The sequence below is a fragment of the Engraulis encrasicolus genome, chromosome 22 (genome assembly GCF_034702125.1).
Source record: "Engraulis encrasicolus isolate BLACKSEA-1 chromosome 22, IST_EnEncr_1.0, whole genome shotgun sequence".
Lineage (NCBI taxonomy): Eukaryota > Metazoa > Chordata > Actinopteri > Clupeiformes > Engraulidae > Engraulis > Engraulis encrasicolus.
In genome coordinates, this window is record NC_085878.1 from 51,218,257 (window position 1) to 51,237,766 (window position 19,510).

The 19,510-nt window shown below is 38.9% G+C and overlaps 1 protein-coding gene across 1 annotated transcript; it reads right to left on the minus strand.

Moving 5' to 3' along the window:
- Positions 1-2,594: 2,594 nt before the first annotated feature.
- On the minus strand, positions 2,595-19,118 carry dnaaf1 (dynein axonemal assembly factor 1). The gene is made up of 10 exons (XM_063188629.1): positions 18,911-19,118; positions 17,563-17,638; positions 17,142-17,233; positions 7,648-7,869; positions 6,973-7,139; positions 5,615-5,736; positions 5,090-5,256; positions 4,172-4,389; positions 3,636-3,683; positions 2,595-3,288 (listed from the first exon to the last, which is right to left on the minus strand). The coding sequence occupies exons 1-10, from the start codon at positions 18,987-18,989 to the stop codon at positions 3,214-3,216; spliced, it is 1,266 nt and encodes a 421-aa protein (XP_063044699.1). The 5' UTR covers positions 18,990-19,118; the 3' UTR covers positions 2,595-3,213.
- Between the last annotated feature and the right edge of the window lie 392 nt (positions 19,119-19,510).

A 19,510-nucleotide genomic window follows, 5' to 3' on the forward strand; every position in this document is an offset into this window, starting at 1 on the left:
GATTGTTAATGTCTTTGAGCGCACTCTATTGCGCAACTGTTAATGTCTAGTCAGTTGAGATGTTTCTGATAAAGTGATGATGCGTGCATAATCCGGTGTCCGTGTATATTTTTGATATACAACAGTATGGTGGTAAGTATTCATGAAAAAGGTAACATTAGTGAATGGGCAGCATAAATTCTGGATATAAACAACTAAAACTCTCACACTGTCCCTTTAAGACTATTTAGACTTGAGCCAATGTTAAGATCTGTTTGTGGGGCAAGTTAGTTTTACTTGGTGTTATTTTAAAAATCTGATCAAGAAAAAATAAATTGCTCCATGGACAAATGTCTTATCTGATGAAGCTTTGTGCTTGTTTGTCTAATGCCAATGTCCACTTTCTTCAGTGCATGGTGTGTCCTGCCACATAGGGCCTACATGTAGTACATGCATAGCCTACATATGTATTAACATCAGCTATTAATCTCTCATTGAGATGACATGTAAATGCACACACACATTTTTTGCACCACGCAAATATGCCAACTTAGACAGATAGTTTCTGTACTTCAGCCAGCATACAGTAGGCCAGTGGTTCCCAAACCCTTCGGGTGTCGCAGAGGTAGCTTACTGCAGGGGTGTCAAGGACAGAAGGGACTCTTTGCATGAAACCTTTATATGCCATAATAACCTTTCACAGTAACAATATTCCCTTCAATAGGTAATAAATGTATTTTTGCCTTAGGAAAATGGGAGGTGAGGGGGTCGCGAAAATGTCCAAAAGGGGGTCTCAGCAGAGAGTTGGGGAACCCCTAGAGTAGGCCTACACCATTAGCCTGGTGAACCAGCGCCACCCGCTGGACGGCAAAATGTTTTGTCTACGGGTGGGTCTGGCCTCGCATAATGATTCAATGATGCCAGAATGCCATGAATCTGGCAAACCAATTACAACGCAAAGATGTGTTTTGAATCAAAGCGGGCAGGGTTTTGAGGGAAGGTTGTTCTCATCAACAATCTTTGGATGTATTATGCATCGAGGCCAGACTAAATTAGACATCCACATTTAGTCTGGTTTATCAGGCTACTACACCATGCCATGTTTTTAGTGCATGCTGGATGTGGTAAATATGTTGAACAGAATATTGTTCATGAAAAAAATAAAAAGCAGAGGACTTGACAAACTGTTGTTTTCCTTGCTCTTAACAGAGCAGTGCTGAGAATATGTTGGCAAGGAAATTACATGTACTTCAATTAATAATTACTTCAATTAATGTCCTTTAATGTTAAACTAGTAAATGTGTTGTCATTCACAGAATTATTAGACTATGCACTGTATTGCCAATCATACACAATATTGACACACCAATCTATTCAGTAAAAGGTACAGCAACATGTAAATATAGCACAATATCACAGCCATACAGTTGACTGAAAATGCTTTGAAATACACATACACATTCCCATTCACACAGTCCTGGAGGCTGCATGGGGTTCACCTGAGAAAGTGCTCGTGCACTAGAGCATGACACGGGAGTGGATTTTCACTCCCGTCCTATCCCGGTCCCAGAAAAAAAATCCCATCCCGGAGTGGAGTACAAGAAACAAATCCCATCCCGTCCCGTCCTGAAAAGAATGTCTCCCAATCCTGCCCACTCCCACTCAAAATCAATCCCACTCCCGTTTCATAGGCTTTTTTAATGAAAAAATAAGCAAGCATTCCCGTTCTCATTCATCTTTATTCCCGCTCCTGACTCCCATCCCGCGGGAATCCCGCAGGACACGCAGGACCCCCGGGAATTCCTGAAAAATGTCATCCTCTAACGTGCACACTATACACACACAGTCCTAGTGGTGTAATATTCTTATGAAGGTGGTCAATTGGCAATCTTTCTCGAGCCAAACGGAACTATTAATTACTATTATTATTAACTAACTGTTAAATTCCGTTATACCTGTCCCTTAAGGGCAATTCCATTGCTTCAACTGTAACTTGCTGTGTGTGTGTATGGTGCACGTCAGGATGATATTGCATAAGTACTTATGTACTTTGTGTAAATCCAAAAGTTAGTACTTTTACTTGAGCAAAATATTTGGTGTACTACTACTTTTACTTGAGTAAATATTTCACATGGTATGGGCTCTTTGAACAAAACGTCAGCACTTCTTCCACCTCTGGCTGTTACCTTCATAGTGAAATGGAATTGAGTAGAGGCACTAGGTGGCAGCAGAGATAATTTGAGATGGACCCAGAAGACATGATAATCTGTCCTCTTGATTAGGCTAACAGAATGGGAAAATCCTCCTTCTTTTGAAAATGTCGTTATTTGAAAGTCTTACACACACACACACACACACACTCTCAAATGCAATTGTGACACAGGTACACATTTGTGTATGTCAAATCCATGAGGCAAAGTAATTGTCTGGATGCTGCATGTAATTGCTTGTAATGAGGTGATTATCACCATGATAACACAACGGAATTACCATAAAGTTATATCCATAGCTACGTATCTGTAAAGTGTTACTCAGACCTCATTATCGTTATTTTATTTCATGGTTATCCATTATGGGATGTTATTATAAGCCCAATAAAGAAAAAATAAAACAGGCAAAATTATTTTTTTTATTATCATTTTTTTAAAACAAATTTCCATTCTTCTGGCACCCAGGCAGAGAGTTTAATGTCCATCAATGTACATTCAGAAACTTTACAGATGAGAATGGGTCAACTTCTTTGTTGTCATCATTGCTTATGGGATTGCTGCAATCTTTCATGGTAACCCAGATTCATTAGCAACAATTCAGTGCCACATATTCCACCTGAACTGGTTGTAGCTGCCCTATTCAACCGAGGTGATTGCCTGGTTGAATGAATGATAACCTGGTTGAATTGGACGGGCACAACCAGGGCTGCGTTTCTCAGTACTTAAGTACGAGGTGCCCCTTGGACAATATATCAGAAATAGGTCTCACATCATCACTAAACGTTTATGCATACACTATTTTACCTCAGACATGCACTTTGCGCAAGCATTTTATTTGAATGTGCGAGAAAAAAAAATATTGTATGCAAGGGTAAGCTTATACAATTATTGTATGTATAAACTTTAAGTGATGTGTTATATATTGCCTAGGCACCTCGTACTTCAATGTTTTTTTGGTTAACACAGCCCAGGTCATTTGGAATATGTGGCACTGGATTGTAAACTAATGAGTCAAGTTTACTAATCAGTGGTTGTCATCCATCACAACAGAGTCGTCACTTGAGATGACTTCTATGAGTGGATGGGCATCAGCATCATCCTGTTAAAGGGGGGGTTACAGTTATTTTAGTAATCTTGGATGTGAAAGGCAAGTAAGCAGAAATGAGGCACAACAGAACAAAACATAAAGAAACGCATGCAATGACCGAACACCTAAGCTAAAGTTTTACAGAGTGTTGGTGGGAGGTTATGCATACAGTATGACTTGCGTTGCATTGTGACTGCATATGGCAGGTAGGACAATCATCAACTGAGTTTCAACTCTCAACAATTCAGGAAATGTTGCATGCATGATGCATGTATGAGGTTTTAAGATATAGATGGTGGTATATGGGGTTATGCCATGCTTTACTGTATGCACTGTATTTTTATACTGTGGTTTTTTACCTTCATCATTTCTGTCCCTTCACAGCTGTCCTCCAGATCAGGAAGATCCTGTAAGATAATTCACAAACATTTAAAGGTAGAAGTCAGTCATTAGTAGTTTATTTTCATAGTTTATGCTGTCCATTCACAAATGCAACCTTTTTCATGAATATTTACCACCAGCATTATTTTCTAAGTATTCATTAAGACTTACGAATTATGACTTATCCATTATGAAATAAAGTTTTCATACAGTAAATGAACAGGTCAGGTGGATCTTCTCCATGTTTGCCATGTATTAGTGGTCATAGATATCTTTAGCTCCAAAACATACTGTACTTTGGTAAGACAGGTTAATATAAGTTCATTACTTAGTAAATAGAATTTATGAAAATATTAGATTTGTGACTAGACAACATACATTTTTTAGAATTACATAGTTCTGACCTTTAATTTAAAGCTCATGTTTTTAAAGTGCTGTATTTCACATCCAAACGCTTTACATGTTTTAATGTTCACCTGTAAATGCAATGATTGTGATTTTGAGCATAGCTTACGCTTATGGACAGTGTAGATGTATCTTGGAGACTGGGACAGTGTGCCGATGTGTCATCATCTCCCAGATGTGCTGCAGATGAACTGGAGAGGTCCTTCACACATTCCTCTACGTCACCTGAATCTGATTGGTTAATTTGAATCCTGGCAGCCGGCTGGTCATCACCGTTCAATGCTGGTGTCAATTCTTTTTGGTTCATGTCAGCAACTTTCTTGGTATCTAATGTGAAAGGAATATCAGTTTGTGTCATTAAGAGCACAACTTGGAAAACACTGTAGGATGAGGACATTACACTTCGATAGATCGATAGATAGACAGACAGACAGACAGACAGACAGATAGATAGATAGATAGATAGATAGATAGATAGATAGATAGATAGATAGATAGATAGATAGATAGATAGACAGACAGACAGACAGACAGACAGAGACACTTTATTAATCCCTTTATTAATTTATTAATTAAAAAGGTAAATGCTACAGTGAGGATATTGGAGAAAATGAAAACTGAGCAAGTATTTGAAAGCCTTGCAGAACCTGAAACGGTAATGTATTAACTTCTCAATAATTCAATATCTCATAATAACAGAATCTAAGATCGTGTCATTATAATACTGTGTATGTACACAGTATACTATGCAACACTAAATATACAATAATGGTACAAGGATTCTGTCGCGTTTGTCTAAAGGGGCCAGGACAGATGTACGACTTCGCCCCTTAACACGCATCGTTCCACAGGGCTTTTAGTAAGCTTAATACATTACAACTTGGTCATTGACATTCTGGTTACAGCAAACAGCTAATTTATAACAGGGGCCACGTCTCGCTGAGCTAAGTATTAGGGGAAGGAGGGGGGTACAACAGTATACTAAAACATTGGAAAAAGCTACTAATATGTCAGTTGAAAAACATACCTCCCGATGGCAGCTCTTTGACTATACACTCCTTTTCTGCCCTGGCTCTGATGGCTGTCATGCAGTCCAGGCTATCTTGTATTCTCCTGCGTTCACGGGTCTCCCACAACTCCCTCTCCCTCTTCTCACCTTCAATCCCCTCGGCTGCCCAGGCCTCTGCACAGGCCCTGCAACAGGAACATTACAATACAATATTGCATCACCTTATACAAAGCTCCATTTTAACAGACTTTGGAAATGAACACATTTTGTTTTCATTCACAAAATACCACAACATTTTACATGGTCTGCCGTGTCAACAACAACAATTAAGCCAAAAAAAAAATTATCTCTAAGTGGAACCTGTTTTAATGGCATGACTGGATACATTCTCACTAAAATTAAGAATGCAAAATTTAAACCTCTAATAACAAACGGCACCCATGAATTAAACACCATTCACCATTCAAAGCACATAACCATGGATAGCTTTTTCACAACACTCCATGAAGTTTTACATGAATTTACACGTACATACGAATTTACCTGTCTTTTGGAAACACTGGTCTGTCATCAAGGTAGGTGAGCTGCTTCAAGTGGACTATAAGTGTTTTTCTATAGTTAGGAATGTTTTTGACTATCTTGTTTCCCATGAGGTTAAGCACACGCTGCAAAACAGATAGAACATCTTAATATCGCTATAAGTTATATAAATTGGAAAATTATACATGAATGAAGTTTACCTGTAGTATTTTGCATTTCTCATTCCATCAATGAATCAATGAAACAAAAGTGTCCCTAGTGGTTTGTGTAACCGATTTTGGCACTTTCAGCTACACTACCATAGCCTGGCCAGAAGTAACACTGACACTAGATGTGTCAGTTTTGCATAGGGATATACCAAATCCTGATTTTTAAGGTTCTTCCGAATACCGAATTCACTGCAGAATCCAAAGCCGAACATTGAATCCTGCTTCGAAACCGAAACCATGTCAACAAGGCCAAATCCAAAACAGAATCTTGGATTCGGTACATCCCTAAGCAATCACTTAAAGGTTCTGCCGAATACTGAATCAACTGATTAAGATTTGTCCGAATCCGAAACCAAGTACCGAATCCTACTCCGAACCAAACCCTGTCAACAAAGCCAAATCCGGCCACATCAGAAACCAAATCTTGGATTCATTACATTCCAACTTTTGCATGAATGTTTTTAGGTAGATTAAATGTTGCCAATGTACAACACACTGCCCCAAACAGTCCCAGTTTATGTAAGCTCCCTCTGGTGTTACTGAAAATCCATCCATAATCTAAAATGTACAGTATGTGTATGTGTAAATGTGATCTCACAATTCAAAACTTTGTGAGACTGGGGACAGAAGCCAGCTTGTCTTTTTCGTCTTCTGCCCACAGACAGAAAAAGCGGTTGATGCAGGTGATTCTTCATCAATAGACAACTCATTTAAGCATTGGCTGGCCTGTTGATGTGATTAATAAACTCAGAAAATGCACAGTGCTTTTATCAGTATGGTAACAAATAATAAAATTACGCAAGTGAAAAAAACAATGACACTGCTTGTCTTATTGTTGATTTAATTGAAAGAGTGTAACTGTCGAAATGTGGCACTCTTTCAATTAAAAAACAAACTAGAAACATGCCCAGAGAGCACATGCACCTCCGCCGTGAAGTTGTAGGTCCGTGAAGTTGCAGCAGCAAACCAACCAACCAACCCACAAACTCGGGCAAGCAAATGAACAACAATAAGAAGGCAAGCAGTGCTGGCTGCCTTTTTCCACTTCAACAGGGTACGTGCACCTTGATTGTCCTGCATCTGACCTGCAGCTTGAGGGATGTGCAATACATTTAGCCATTTCAAAATAATAAGAGTAGGCCATATGCTTACCAGATTTGGCATTTTCTCCAATACGGTAAGTATTTGTGGATCACTCAAACGATTGTGTGACAGGTCGAGCACAGTGATAGATGGACAAAGGGAGAGGTGTTCCAGATCCAACACGCTTTCCAACACATTGTGGGAAATCTGCAGAGTAGTCAGCTCTTCAAGAGATGCTGCAACACACAGAAAATCGACTCATCATGTCTATGTGTGACACGTGCACATGTACCATATGTGGAATCACGTTTAGTGATGGGCAACCTGGATTCATTAGTTTATAACTGAGTGTCACATATTTCAAATGACCTGGTACTATACTACCCGTCCAAATCAACAAGGGGCAATTAAATCACCAGGTTACCCATCACTGTTTGTGTTGGAATAGGATAATTCGGTAAGTCTTTACTTCATGTTGCGTCATCATTCGCATGACATGATGGTGTCACAAGTGTCAAAACATTATCATGACACTGTCGAGGAAGAGTCATAAACACAAAGTTGTTTTATGGTCATGAAAAGTTGGTATTGTTTGGGCTGTGTTTACCAAACCGAATGTCACATAGTGACAACCGTCATAAAATGTTTATGACGCTGGCAGGACTGCATTACAACACTGTTATGACACCGCTATGTCATACGTATGACGACAGCGTCAAGTGAAGTGTTATTGATCATTCTTACAGAGGTTTTGTATGGTTCTGATATAATTGTTGGAGACATTCAGGTGGTTCAGCTTGCTGAGAGGATGCAGGTTCTCCAGTGTGTGAATGAGGTTATTCTGCAAGAACAGACAGCGCAGATCTTGTTGATTCTCCAGGTTCTCGATCTTGTGGATGCCGTTGACCTCGAGCCACAAACATCGCAGTCCTGTGTACTCCTCGAGATTCTCAATCACGGAGAAGCCTTCAAAGACAAAATAGTTAAAGCATCATTCCACCATTTCTGGAAAAAGGCCATGTTTCTCATCTCCCCTTGAGTTGAATAATTGTGTTTTACCCATCTCAGGTTCTAGCCTGGACGAAACCTGACTCCGTCATACAGTCTGGACCAAGCTAAGAGGAATCCGTTCCCATGGAGGGTGGGACCTTACTCTGCCATTTAAATTAATTGGAGTTCCCTTAACCAATTAGCCTGGAATGTAAGCCGACTGTTGACTGCGTCACCACTCTCAACTGCTTGCTGATTGGCAAAACCGTGAACGAACCAAGCTAGGCAGGTTGGGCCAGACTACTGTGCGAAGCCAAAATCTTTGGACAGAAGTACATAGATGGCGTGGCTAGGCTACTCCTGTTCTACCATTTCTTCCCATTCTCTGAGTCTGGTGATATGCCTTCCCTAGATACTCTTAAATGCCCTGGGTCCGCTGCCAAAGTTCTTCCTGTATAAGTTACGTCACTCAGCCACCATCTTGTTGAGGCCTTTGGGATGCTATTTCGCGATTACAGAGACCAGATCTGAGAATCAATGGGAAAAATGAATGGGGAAACTGAGTACAGGACGGGAGGGAACCCAGCGGTTGTGAAAACCATATGGTTGAAACCGCCGTGAAAAGTTGAGCAATCTAGACTGCTTGGTTGTGTCATGCGAGTCAAAATAAAGCTTTTTAAGCCACTTATCTCACGTTTTTTTTAACGGCACGAGAGTGACAGCTTTTCACAACTGAGCATGCGCAACAATTTGCGTGCGCCGATGCAGCTAGATGATTGGATGAATGGCAAAGCAGCTCAGCAGGTAGTTGGTTCTTGTTGCCAGAAAGGCGGGAGATGTGCGGGTAGACGCCATATTTGCGTTACGAATCTTCACTGTTAATTTCTATGGACACTTACGATTCTTTCTGACATATCTCCCCTTCCTAAAAAAAATCTCTGCCGCTGCCGTTTTGGTCCAGTAGGCTACACTGTTTTTCATAGATGTTGCATTACCGCCACCTACAAGATAATGAACATATTGTCTTGTCACAGATTGATGGCAGCGTTATACCAGCTAAATATGGTGGCGATCTGACTTGAGCCATCCGTTCCAATACAAAGGAGTGGTCAATGCAACATCTAGTGTTCATATCTACAATATTACTCCTAGTTTCAAACTAGCGCCATTAAACCGAATGAGACCAGCTGGGCCAGTTTGAAGGTAGAACAATTATACATGCTAGCTAGTTGGTACCACATTCTGTTCAATGATGCATCAAAGAATGTGGATCTAACAAGCAGCGAAGGTCAGGTATAGAGGTGCTCCGATCACCATTTTTTGGCCCGATCACCGATACCGATCACCAAAAATCTTTATCTGCCGATTACCGATCATTGCCGATCACAAAAATGATTTCCTATTTTTTTAATAGCCTATTAATTATCCTTATTGAATACCATTTCTGCCCATAAACCAATCAATCTTAATTTGCACAAGTCTATTATTAGGCTATTATTTTTTTTGTTTTTATTATTATCATTATTATTATTATTATTATTATCTTTCAGACTAGTGTTGGTAATACAGTCTACAGTATTAATCAATGTATAAGTTATTGCATAGAATAACTAAACTATTTAAGATTGAATTGAAACTGAAACATTACATCAAATAGTCTTCCACATACGAGAAAAAAAAACAACCTGTCGCTTTAAATGAGCAGCCTCGTAAGGACAGCCCCTCCCCTCTCTGTCACCGTCCAGTTGCAGTGCTCCACTACCGTTCTGAAACTCTCTCTCAAGTTTTAACCACATCTGTCGCCGTTTGGTGTTTCAGCGACTATCAAACTAATCGACTGACTGCCAATTACAACTTTGAAAACAATAATTGACATGTTTGTGCTGACAACGTGAAGTTGTCGCGTGCTGACCGAGGCAACTACACAGGTTATAACGTAAAATGGCTCACTGGCGAGTACTCAATCGCAAATTACATTGTCAGGTAAACGGCGCATGGATCGGAAAATCAGATCATTGTTGATGCAGATATGGTTATGAATGGTGGAAATGAAGGGGGGAATGGCGAAAAGTTATAGACAAGCAAAGATGCCTTCTTTTGGTGCAGTTGCAGCTGTGCAGAGCCAGCGCCTACATGCAGCGCCAGGTGTAAAGGCAAATGGTTGTGAGTGAGGAATTTAATATCTCTCGATCGGTTTTTTGATCGGCATGTTTTTCCGATCACCGATCAGGCTATTTTTGGCCATTATCGGCCGGTCATGATCGGCAGCCGAGCAATCGGAGCACCTCTAGTCAGGTACTTTATGGGAAACAGTCAATAGGGGGCGTTTTGAGTCAAATCAACCATTCTGGAGTGAACATGCAGTCACGTACGCCATTCTGGAATGAACTGTCATCGTACCAAAAAACGTGGATCTAACGTTAGGCTAGGCATAATATGGCTAGCTACTTTGGCAACTTAAGCCTTCTAGATAACTAACTTCTGCACTGATTGTGCCAAAAAAACACATGAGATGGTATGTGAGAGATTCTACGATTCGAATGCGTTTTTAAGTCCATGGATTTCATTTGCCAATTCCACTAACTATTAACTGCATCCAATGATGTTTTGGACATTAGCACACATTTATCTTTCATATCAAGTGTAGACATGGCATTAAGTGTAGACATGGCATTATTTCCCTCAGCAAGAATGAATATTTAATACTGGTTTTGGGCGTTTTCATGCCGTCTTGTTTTCCAAATATCAGATTCAGTCTTCATATTAGCATGTAAAGAAACCTGTATTGCCCAAGACTATTGCAAATGTTGATTCACAGTAATAATCACAATATGACAAAACTGTCAGAAAGACCACTGTCTTTTCCATTATACATGAAATTTGCCATTTTGTGTGTGTCCACGAAAACTGTGTTAACCGTGTCACGGTCTGAAACCCCCTCCATAAATCAGTAATGGTTTGGTCTTAGGCCATACAAATAACATCACGTGATGTCATAACCTCTTTGGCAGGATATGGGAAGACTTTTTGGTAAGTTTTGAGCTCCATCCTTGCATAATTTAATCCATTCTTTTTCATGTTCTCATAGCGGGAACATTTCCTGTCAACTGTGTTATCAACATATTCATAAGAATCTGAATTAGAAATCACATGTAGAAAAACACAGATAAAGCATACAAATACATGAATTGATTAAGGTGTTGTGCTAACTGAGGACCTCAGAAGTTCCACCACAACACCATAAAAATGGTTGAAATGTCAAGCCGTGTTACTGTCAATGGTGTTACAATTAGCCATGACAGTTGAGGAGGAGTATGTTTTTGTTACCCCCATATTGACAGACAAACCAACAAAATAATTTGTGTTCTAGGGAGATGGGTTTGTCTGCTCTGTTTTTTCTCCTAAAAAAAGTGCCGACTTGTTCCCCTGCACTGTTGACCGTAACACAGTTGACTGTTTTGAAAGTGTTTTTGTGCTATTGATCCGTTATGTGTTGGAAAAATCCTATGAACAGACACTAAGGATTATCTCTGGAGAAGGAAGGCTTGTGTAAGGAGGGTGACTGCATCAATCATAAGAAATTATTTTTAAAACTGACCGAAAATGGGGTAGGCCTACCTGGGTTTTTAACTAGAATACTGGTCTATTGGTACTCACATCAGACAATGAGGGTGAGATGGGGGAATGTGACCTCTGCTCCATTCTTTGTCACTAATGGTGTCCGACAGAGCGGAATTTTATCTCCTTTTCTTTTTAATGCGTACATGAATGATTCGTCCCTAAATAGGTGTGGAACTGGCGGTAGGGCTGGTGACATTAATAACCACATAATGTATGCAGATGACTTGGTACTTAGTCCATGTACTGCTGGTCTGCAACAGTTACTAAAAATATGTTCACAATATGAGAAGAGTGTGACATAATGGGCAGTCGTTATGGGCAGTCATGGGTGAGCGGTTAGGGCGTCAGACTTGTATCCCAGAGGTTGCCGGTTCGACTCCCGACCCGCCAGGTTGGTGGGGGGAGTAATCAACCAGTGCTCTCCCCCATCCTCCTCCATGACTGAGGTACCCTGAGCATGGTACCGTCCCACCGCACTGCTCCCCATGGGGCACCACTGAGGGCTGCCCCCTTGCACGGGTGAGGCATAAATGCAATTTTGTTGTGTGCAGTGTGCAGTGTTCACTTGTGTGCTGTGGAGTGCTGTGTCACAATGACAATGGGAGTTGGAGTTTCCCAATGGGCTTTCGCTTTCATAAAATACAATGCTATTAAGAGTAAGATCATGATCATAAGGAGAAGAGAGGCCTTCCCTGCTTTTTATCTGGCTGGCACCGAACTCTCTGAACGCAGTGAGATCAAATATCTGGGCCACATAATTGCAAATGACTTGACAGATGATGGCGATATCTACAGGCAACGGCAGAAACTGTATGTGCAAGCGTACATGTTGTGCCGCAAATTTAGTATGTGCTCTGAGTTGGTCAATATCTCACTCTTTAAAGCATACTGTACGCCATTGTATACAGCACACCTGTGACCTGTGGTGCCACTACAAACAGGGCAGCATGAGGAAACTCATGGTGGCATACAATGACAGCATGAGGCTGCTGCTCAGAATTCCTAGGAGGTCAAGTGCAAGCCAAATGTTTGTCAATGCTGGGGTACCTACTTGTAGCCTGATAAACCAGCCTAAATGTATTGGATGTCTTAATTTTTCAGCGTCCAGCAGGTGGCGCTGGTTTACCAGGCTAACCTACTTAGTCCAGCGGATTGGTGAATTGATCATGCACTTTTGAGTAAAAGCATGAAAATTGGTACACATATACCTCTTCCTATGCTTATTAATATAAGCGTTGGAGGCGTCGCGAAAAATGAAGAATTTTCAAGATGGCCGCCAAATCCAATATGACCAACCCAAATTAATGAAACTACCTGACATGTTGTTGTAAAAGCATGAAAATTGGTACATATATCCTTCTTGATATGCTGATTAATATTAGCATTGGAGGCGTAGCGAAAAATTATGAATTTTCAAGATGGCCGCCAAATCCAATATGGCCAACCCATATTAACGAATCTACCTGACACTTTGTACTAAAGGCCTGAAAATTGGTACACATGTCCTTCTTAATATGCTGATCAATGTTATTGTTGGAGGCGCCACGAAAAATGCTGTATTTTCAAGATGGCCGCCAAATCCAATATGGCCAACCCATATTAGTGAGAAACCATCATGCACTGAGTCATAAATGCCTGAAATTTGGTAAATACATACTCTATGATGTACCTATTAATGTTAGAAATGGAATTGTTGCGTAAAACCAAAATTGAAATGTTCAAAATGGCCACCAAATGAAATATAACAGGAATTGTATAGCAGATGAGTGAATCCATTATGCACGTAGTAAAAGCATGAAAATGGTTATACATTTCCTTCTTTTTCAGCTGATTATAAGATGTGAAAAACACAGAATTTTCAAAATGGCCGCCAAATCCAATATGGCCAACCCATATTAACTACCGGGCACTTTGTGGTAAAAGCATGATAATTGATAGCCTACACAGTTACATCTTTATGTGCAGATTAATATTAGGAATAGAGGTATGAAAAAAATTCTGAATTTTCCAGACAAATCAAACATGTTTGACCTATATTAGTGAAACCACCATGCACTTTGTAGCAGGAGCATGCAATCAGCACACATATACTTATTGATATGTATAATAATGTAGAAGGGTTCACGTGAGAAGTGCGTGAACGCACACAGACACACACACACACAAGTAATTACTCTGGAAGTGATCCTAACATAGGCTAATTTCGAAACATCAAACCCTACCCTACTAATGTTATATATGTAGTGTTACATATTGTGCTACAGTACATTAGTGAAACCAGTGCACAATTTGCCGCGAAAGCATGAAAACACATGTATCTTTTTATTGTATAAACATCATCAAAAAATCTAAAGAATTTTCAAGATGGCCCCACTTCAAATATGGCCAACACATAGATGTATAAATGGGAATAAAATATCCTATATTTATCTCAGTATAAATTTCTCTGTACTTGTAGTAGAAACATATTTGTAGTCTTTGACGAGTCAATACATATTTTAGTCACATTTTCAATGGATTTGAGCCATTTATCATTGAAATAAATGTGCACAACCTTCATTTAAGTACTGTAGGTAACAAAACAAAATCTTGTCCCCCCTCAACATGGTTAAATCAAATCTTATCAACTTCACCTTGCATATGTTGCATAGTTTGCATATCTTGAACTACAAATACAGAAATGGGGGTTCACCATAAGCCAAATCTTGCACACCATTATTATAGCCAAAAAATGAATCCTAATACTGTACAAGTAAACTTTCACTCAAGGTTACTCAAATTTACATACCCAGAGTTGACTTTGAATAAATAGTGAATGGTACAGTTGGTGCAAAGTTTGTGTGTTTCTTTTAATTAGACATTGTTGGCAGTTTGATTGATGTTGGCCATAGGATATATTACAACCTGGGGAATCCCATGCTGCTTTGCACACTTTCTGATCTGAAAGACAGCATGGATTTCATCCCTCAGAAATTGCATATGTAACCTTCAGAGTATCTCACTTGTGAGATCAACTGGTGTTAACCAGGCAAGACATACCCATACAACATGCATGGGACAGGATTGCAGTTCGTTTGAAAACCTTGAAGTACAGCTAGAAGTAGTGATTAATTATTGGTTTCTTTTCTTAACCATGTCCATGAATTGACAAATCAATTGAACTTTCTGTCTAGCAACCTTGAAATCTTGACCCTTTTGAATTTGTGGTCATGAGAGGCATATTAAACACAAGGCCTATGAAGTCATCACTAACTGCTAGTATGTATACTGTATATCCCACAATGTGCCTGGAGGATTAATGTATATGGGTTGGCTACATTTGATCTGGCGGCCATCTTGAAAATTCGGGTTTTATTTGCTATACCTCCATTTCAAATATTAATCAGCATATCAAGAGGTAAATGTGTACCATTTTCCATGCTTTTACTACAAACTACTGGGTGTTAAATTCATCAATGGTTCCATTAATATGGGTTGGCTTGATTTGATTTGGCGGCCATTTTGAAAATGAAACTTTCTTGCAATGCTTCAATTTCTTTTATTAATCAAGAATATAAAGAACTGGGCATCCATTTTCATGGGCTTACAACAAAGTTTCAGGTACAGTAGCTTCATTAATATGGGTTGGCCATATTGGATGTGGCGGCCATCTTGAAAATACAGCATTTTTCGTGGTGCCTCCAACGATAACATTGATCAGCATATTAAGAAGGACATGTGTACCAATTTTCAGGCCTTTACTACAAAGTGTCAGGTAGTTTCATTAATATGGGTTGGCCATATTGGATTTGGCGGCCATCTTGAAAATTCATAATTTTTTGCGGTGCCTGCAATGCTAATATTAATCAGCATATCAAGAAGGATATATGTACCAATTTTCATGCTTTTACATCAACGTGTCAGGTAGTTTCATTAATTTGGGTTGGCCATATTGGATTTGGCGGCCATCTTGAAAATTCTTCATTTTTCGCGACGCCTCCAACGCTAATATTAATCAGCATATCGAGAAGGATATGTGTACCAATTTTCATGCTTTTACTCAAAAGTGCACGATTAGGCCCTTTTGTGTGTCTAATCCGCCGGACTACTAGTTGCTGTCCTGGCCAGCCCTAAATGTAGCTCTGTGAGACTCTTCTCAAACATGTGGAATCACTGGCAAGCATGCTTGTATGTGGGACAATGACTTTAGAATTATGATATATCTGTGTTTTTTTTTTTTTACTTTTGTTCCCCCTTCTTTTTCTTTGTCAGTTGTCCCGGGTTTTTGTTTGTTTGTTTTTTTTGGGTTTTTTTTAGATATGTACTGTGCTGTGATGCTTTGTCTTTTTAATGTGATATGGATCCCCCTGGGTCTGGAATAAAGAATGAATTGAATTGAATTGACTAAATTCAAATCAGACGTTACAGGGATTTATAATGAAAAATGTGTCAGTCTGCATCACAGTGAATCATAAAATCCTACTTATGAAGCTCAACAATCACATTTTCTATATCAGTTGCACAGATTAATGACAACATTATTGCTAAGGGACATAAGCACTTTCAAACGTATGTTGTTTCAACTCTGTAGTATTTTTATATATGTTTGAAGTGACATAGTATTTGTTAGTGGTGTGGATTATACAAGTAGTCAGATACTGAGCATCAATTTATTGGCTGTTTTCTGTATCAGTCTGTATCAGTCTTGCAATGTTTTGAAGTGCGTTTATTTAATGTAGCCTCTTACTGCAGCAGGGGTCGCCGGCGACCCTATTCACTTGCTGAAAATGCTTAACTAAGTTACATCATAACAAAATTGCTATGACTTTACAGAGAGCCATAGTGCTGCGCTAAGGGGTTAACATTCATTTGCTCCCGAAATATTCATGGAAGTAATTGAAACTTTAAAAAATTGCTGGATCGATTCTGGAAATTGCCGGATCGATTCTGGATCGTCCATGACCCGCACTGGATTGCATCGCCAGATCGATCATTGTTGAAACCACTAGTATTTGTCCATAACACTGTTGACAAAATAATCAAGCAAATGTTCGCTTTCATTAGAGTATTTATCAAATGATTTAAGATTAAGCTTGGCAATTTGTTTGTTTGGAAACGTAAATATACACTATGTAAACATCTAGGTCATTTAGTTGAAAAAAATACTGATAATGGACGTTTTGCTTTTGCCAAAAGCACAGGCGAATGGTAGAATCACTCATAAGCATTAGTAAATGAAGAATTTCCCACAACTACAAAAAATTGTTTTTACCATATTATGTAGAAATTGTGTAAACATTTCCTATGCATTCCGATGTAATTTGACTGATGTTCATTCCAGAATGGCTGCCACGCCAGAAAATCATGGGGCCAACTGTTGCTATGGGACGTTGTACTGGCCTTCGCTGCTTGTTAGATCCACGTTCTTTGAATGCATGCTAACTGGTCCTATTTGGATACATGTTAATTTGTAGATATAACTTGTGTTGCTCAACTCAGAAAATGGCTGGAAGAACATCAGAAAAGAGTGAAAAAAGAAAACTAAGGACTTGAATTAATAATAAGGCAATATGCCATACTTCTAATAATTGTATTGTCTATGGTTGACAAATTTATGAAATGACGCCCATCTAAAACAGCAATCTCACCTTTATAATGTAGATAGAGAGTGTCATTCAGACTTGGTGTGATGTATAGCTTATTATTTTTGCAGTGGAGGCGCAGAAACTTTTTTGTCATCCTGTAGTTAAAGAAAAACTGCATATTATTCATCAGTGGTTCTCAAACTTCAAAATTATTAACCCAATTAAAACTAAGATACATTTCTACATCCCGGTCACTCACAGAGACACATTTTACGACGTCACTTTACAACATGACACATTTTGACTTTTAATTCACTTCAGAATCTGATGGAAAAAGCACTTAGGTGTGCCATATCTGAAAATTCTGGCAATTTTAATATATTTAACTTACCACTATTGTCAAGCACTTTTGGTCAACTATTGTGATAAATGTGCAATAGAAATGAACTTGATACGTGAAATCATTCAGTACTCATTCTCTCACCTGGTTCCAGTTTCTGATGTCGGTCCTTCCTTCAGTCCCACATTTTCTTTCTGGCCTTTATTTGACATTTCACACTCTGGGAGAAAATAAAAAATATTGTAACACAGCTGTGCATTGGATGCTTAAGGATTTCACATAGGCTAAGTTAATACTACCATTCCAAAAACTGGTTAGTACTAACAGCATTTTCATGTCTGGTTAAATCAAATTTCATTTCCCCTTCACATTTAGCAATATTAACTCAACCCTTAAGGCCTTTCAGAGACTTTGAGGCAGTTTGCAACAGCTTGACATTTGAAGTATTTCAAATATTATGAACATCTATTCTGAAAAGTCTAATAGAAAATAATATGAGAGTATAGTGAATGTAATACAAACAAGTTTTATTTAAATGAGTGTAAACACAACTGTAACTTACAAAAAAGGTTTAGGTTTTCAAACAGTGCAAGAAAACACACTTTAAATACCGAGACTTTTGAAGTTTGAACCTTGTAGGCTAAACAAAAGTGGATTTACATAAAAGTAAAAAGAGCATTTACGTTAGAAATATTTTGTTGTTTCGTTTCCATACAAAGTGTGAAAAGTAAGCTTAGGTCTAATTGAAAGTCAAGCCAGTTTCTCTGTTAGTTGAATAATAGGCCTACTTATTAAATGTATTAAATGTATGTAAGATTGTCTACCTTAACTGACAGAGTATGTTTTTCTGCATTGGTCTATCCCAACTCACAGAATGTCTTTTTGCACAATTACCTTTTTACATTTATTATCTCTACTATTTTATTTTATTTTCCCGACCCTGATGACTATTCCTGTGTTATTTGTGTCTTGAAATGTCCATGTGGGCTTTTGTGTATTTGTGTATTTATGTAAGCTACTGGATACCTGAATTTCCCCCTGGGGATCAATAAAGTTACTCTACTCTACTCTACTCTACTACTCTACAGTTTTTATTCTTGTATAACTATTTTTATTTTATGTTTTAATTATTCTCCTATTTTTAAGTTGTGATGTTTTGTTATTACTCTTTCTACTGTTTTTTATGTAAAGTGACCTTGTCCTTGGGTATCTTGAAAGTCGCTTAAAATAAAACATTATTATTAAATGGGTGTGTAAGCTTAACACCTCTGATGCCCCCCATTCCCCTGTCACTTTCCAAGTGATAATTGTCAGTAAGTTATATATTTGGAAAAATAGCTTCAAGGTTAGTGTCACGTATAAGTTTGAATGACAAAAACTCACTGTATGTTCTTTCTTTTCTTTGCTTTGTTTGACCAGGTTAGCCAAAGGCCTATCTAAAGGCTGTATGAGAACGAGAAGGTAGAACGAAATTTGTGATAAGTCAACTTGCCTGTTGTGTTTGGAGGTAAGCCTACTTGTAGTTCAACGTCGGCTGCCAACTTGGCCATAACTTCGTCTTCCCCAGGCATTTTGCTACACTTAAAGTAAATCCTCTCTTTTATTTTGAGTTGTTTAAGTGTTTCAAGCCCTGCAGAGAATCGCTTTACAGACGGGGCTTTTTGGCCACATCAGTGATCACATCCAAAACGAAAGGTTGCCATAGCGATCAAGTCTCGCGGTAGTCTTCGTGAAGCCTCGAGCGCCGCCGTCTTGGTACAGGACGCAGGTAACAACTACAGGCAAAGAGGAGGAACGCAACTTTGGTAGGCGGCTTTACCTAGACAGTCGTATTGTACAATACAGAAAAATGGGCAAAAAAAAGAAAAAAAGACACCGCTTTAAAATTATCAGTTCTCATTTTACTACTTAGGCCACAGGTAGGAGAATAAAAATGAACATTGTTGTTTCATTCTATAAACAACATGGGTCATTACTAAGCTGAAAATGAAATGGTCAAAATAACACTGAAGATGCAATGTTCTCAGACCTTAAAATCCAAAGGAAAAAATATGCATACTTTTTAACAACTTCATACAAGAGCTGCAAGCAA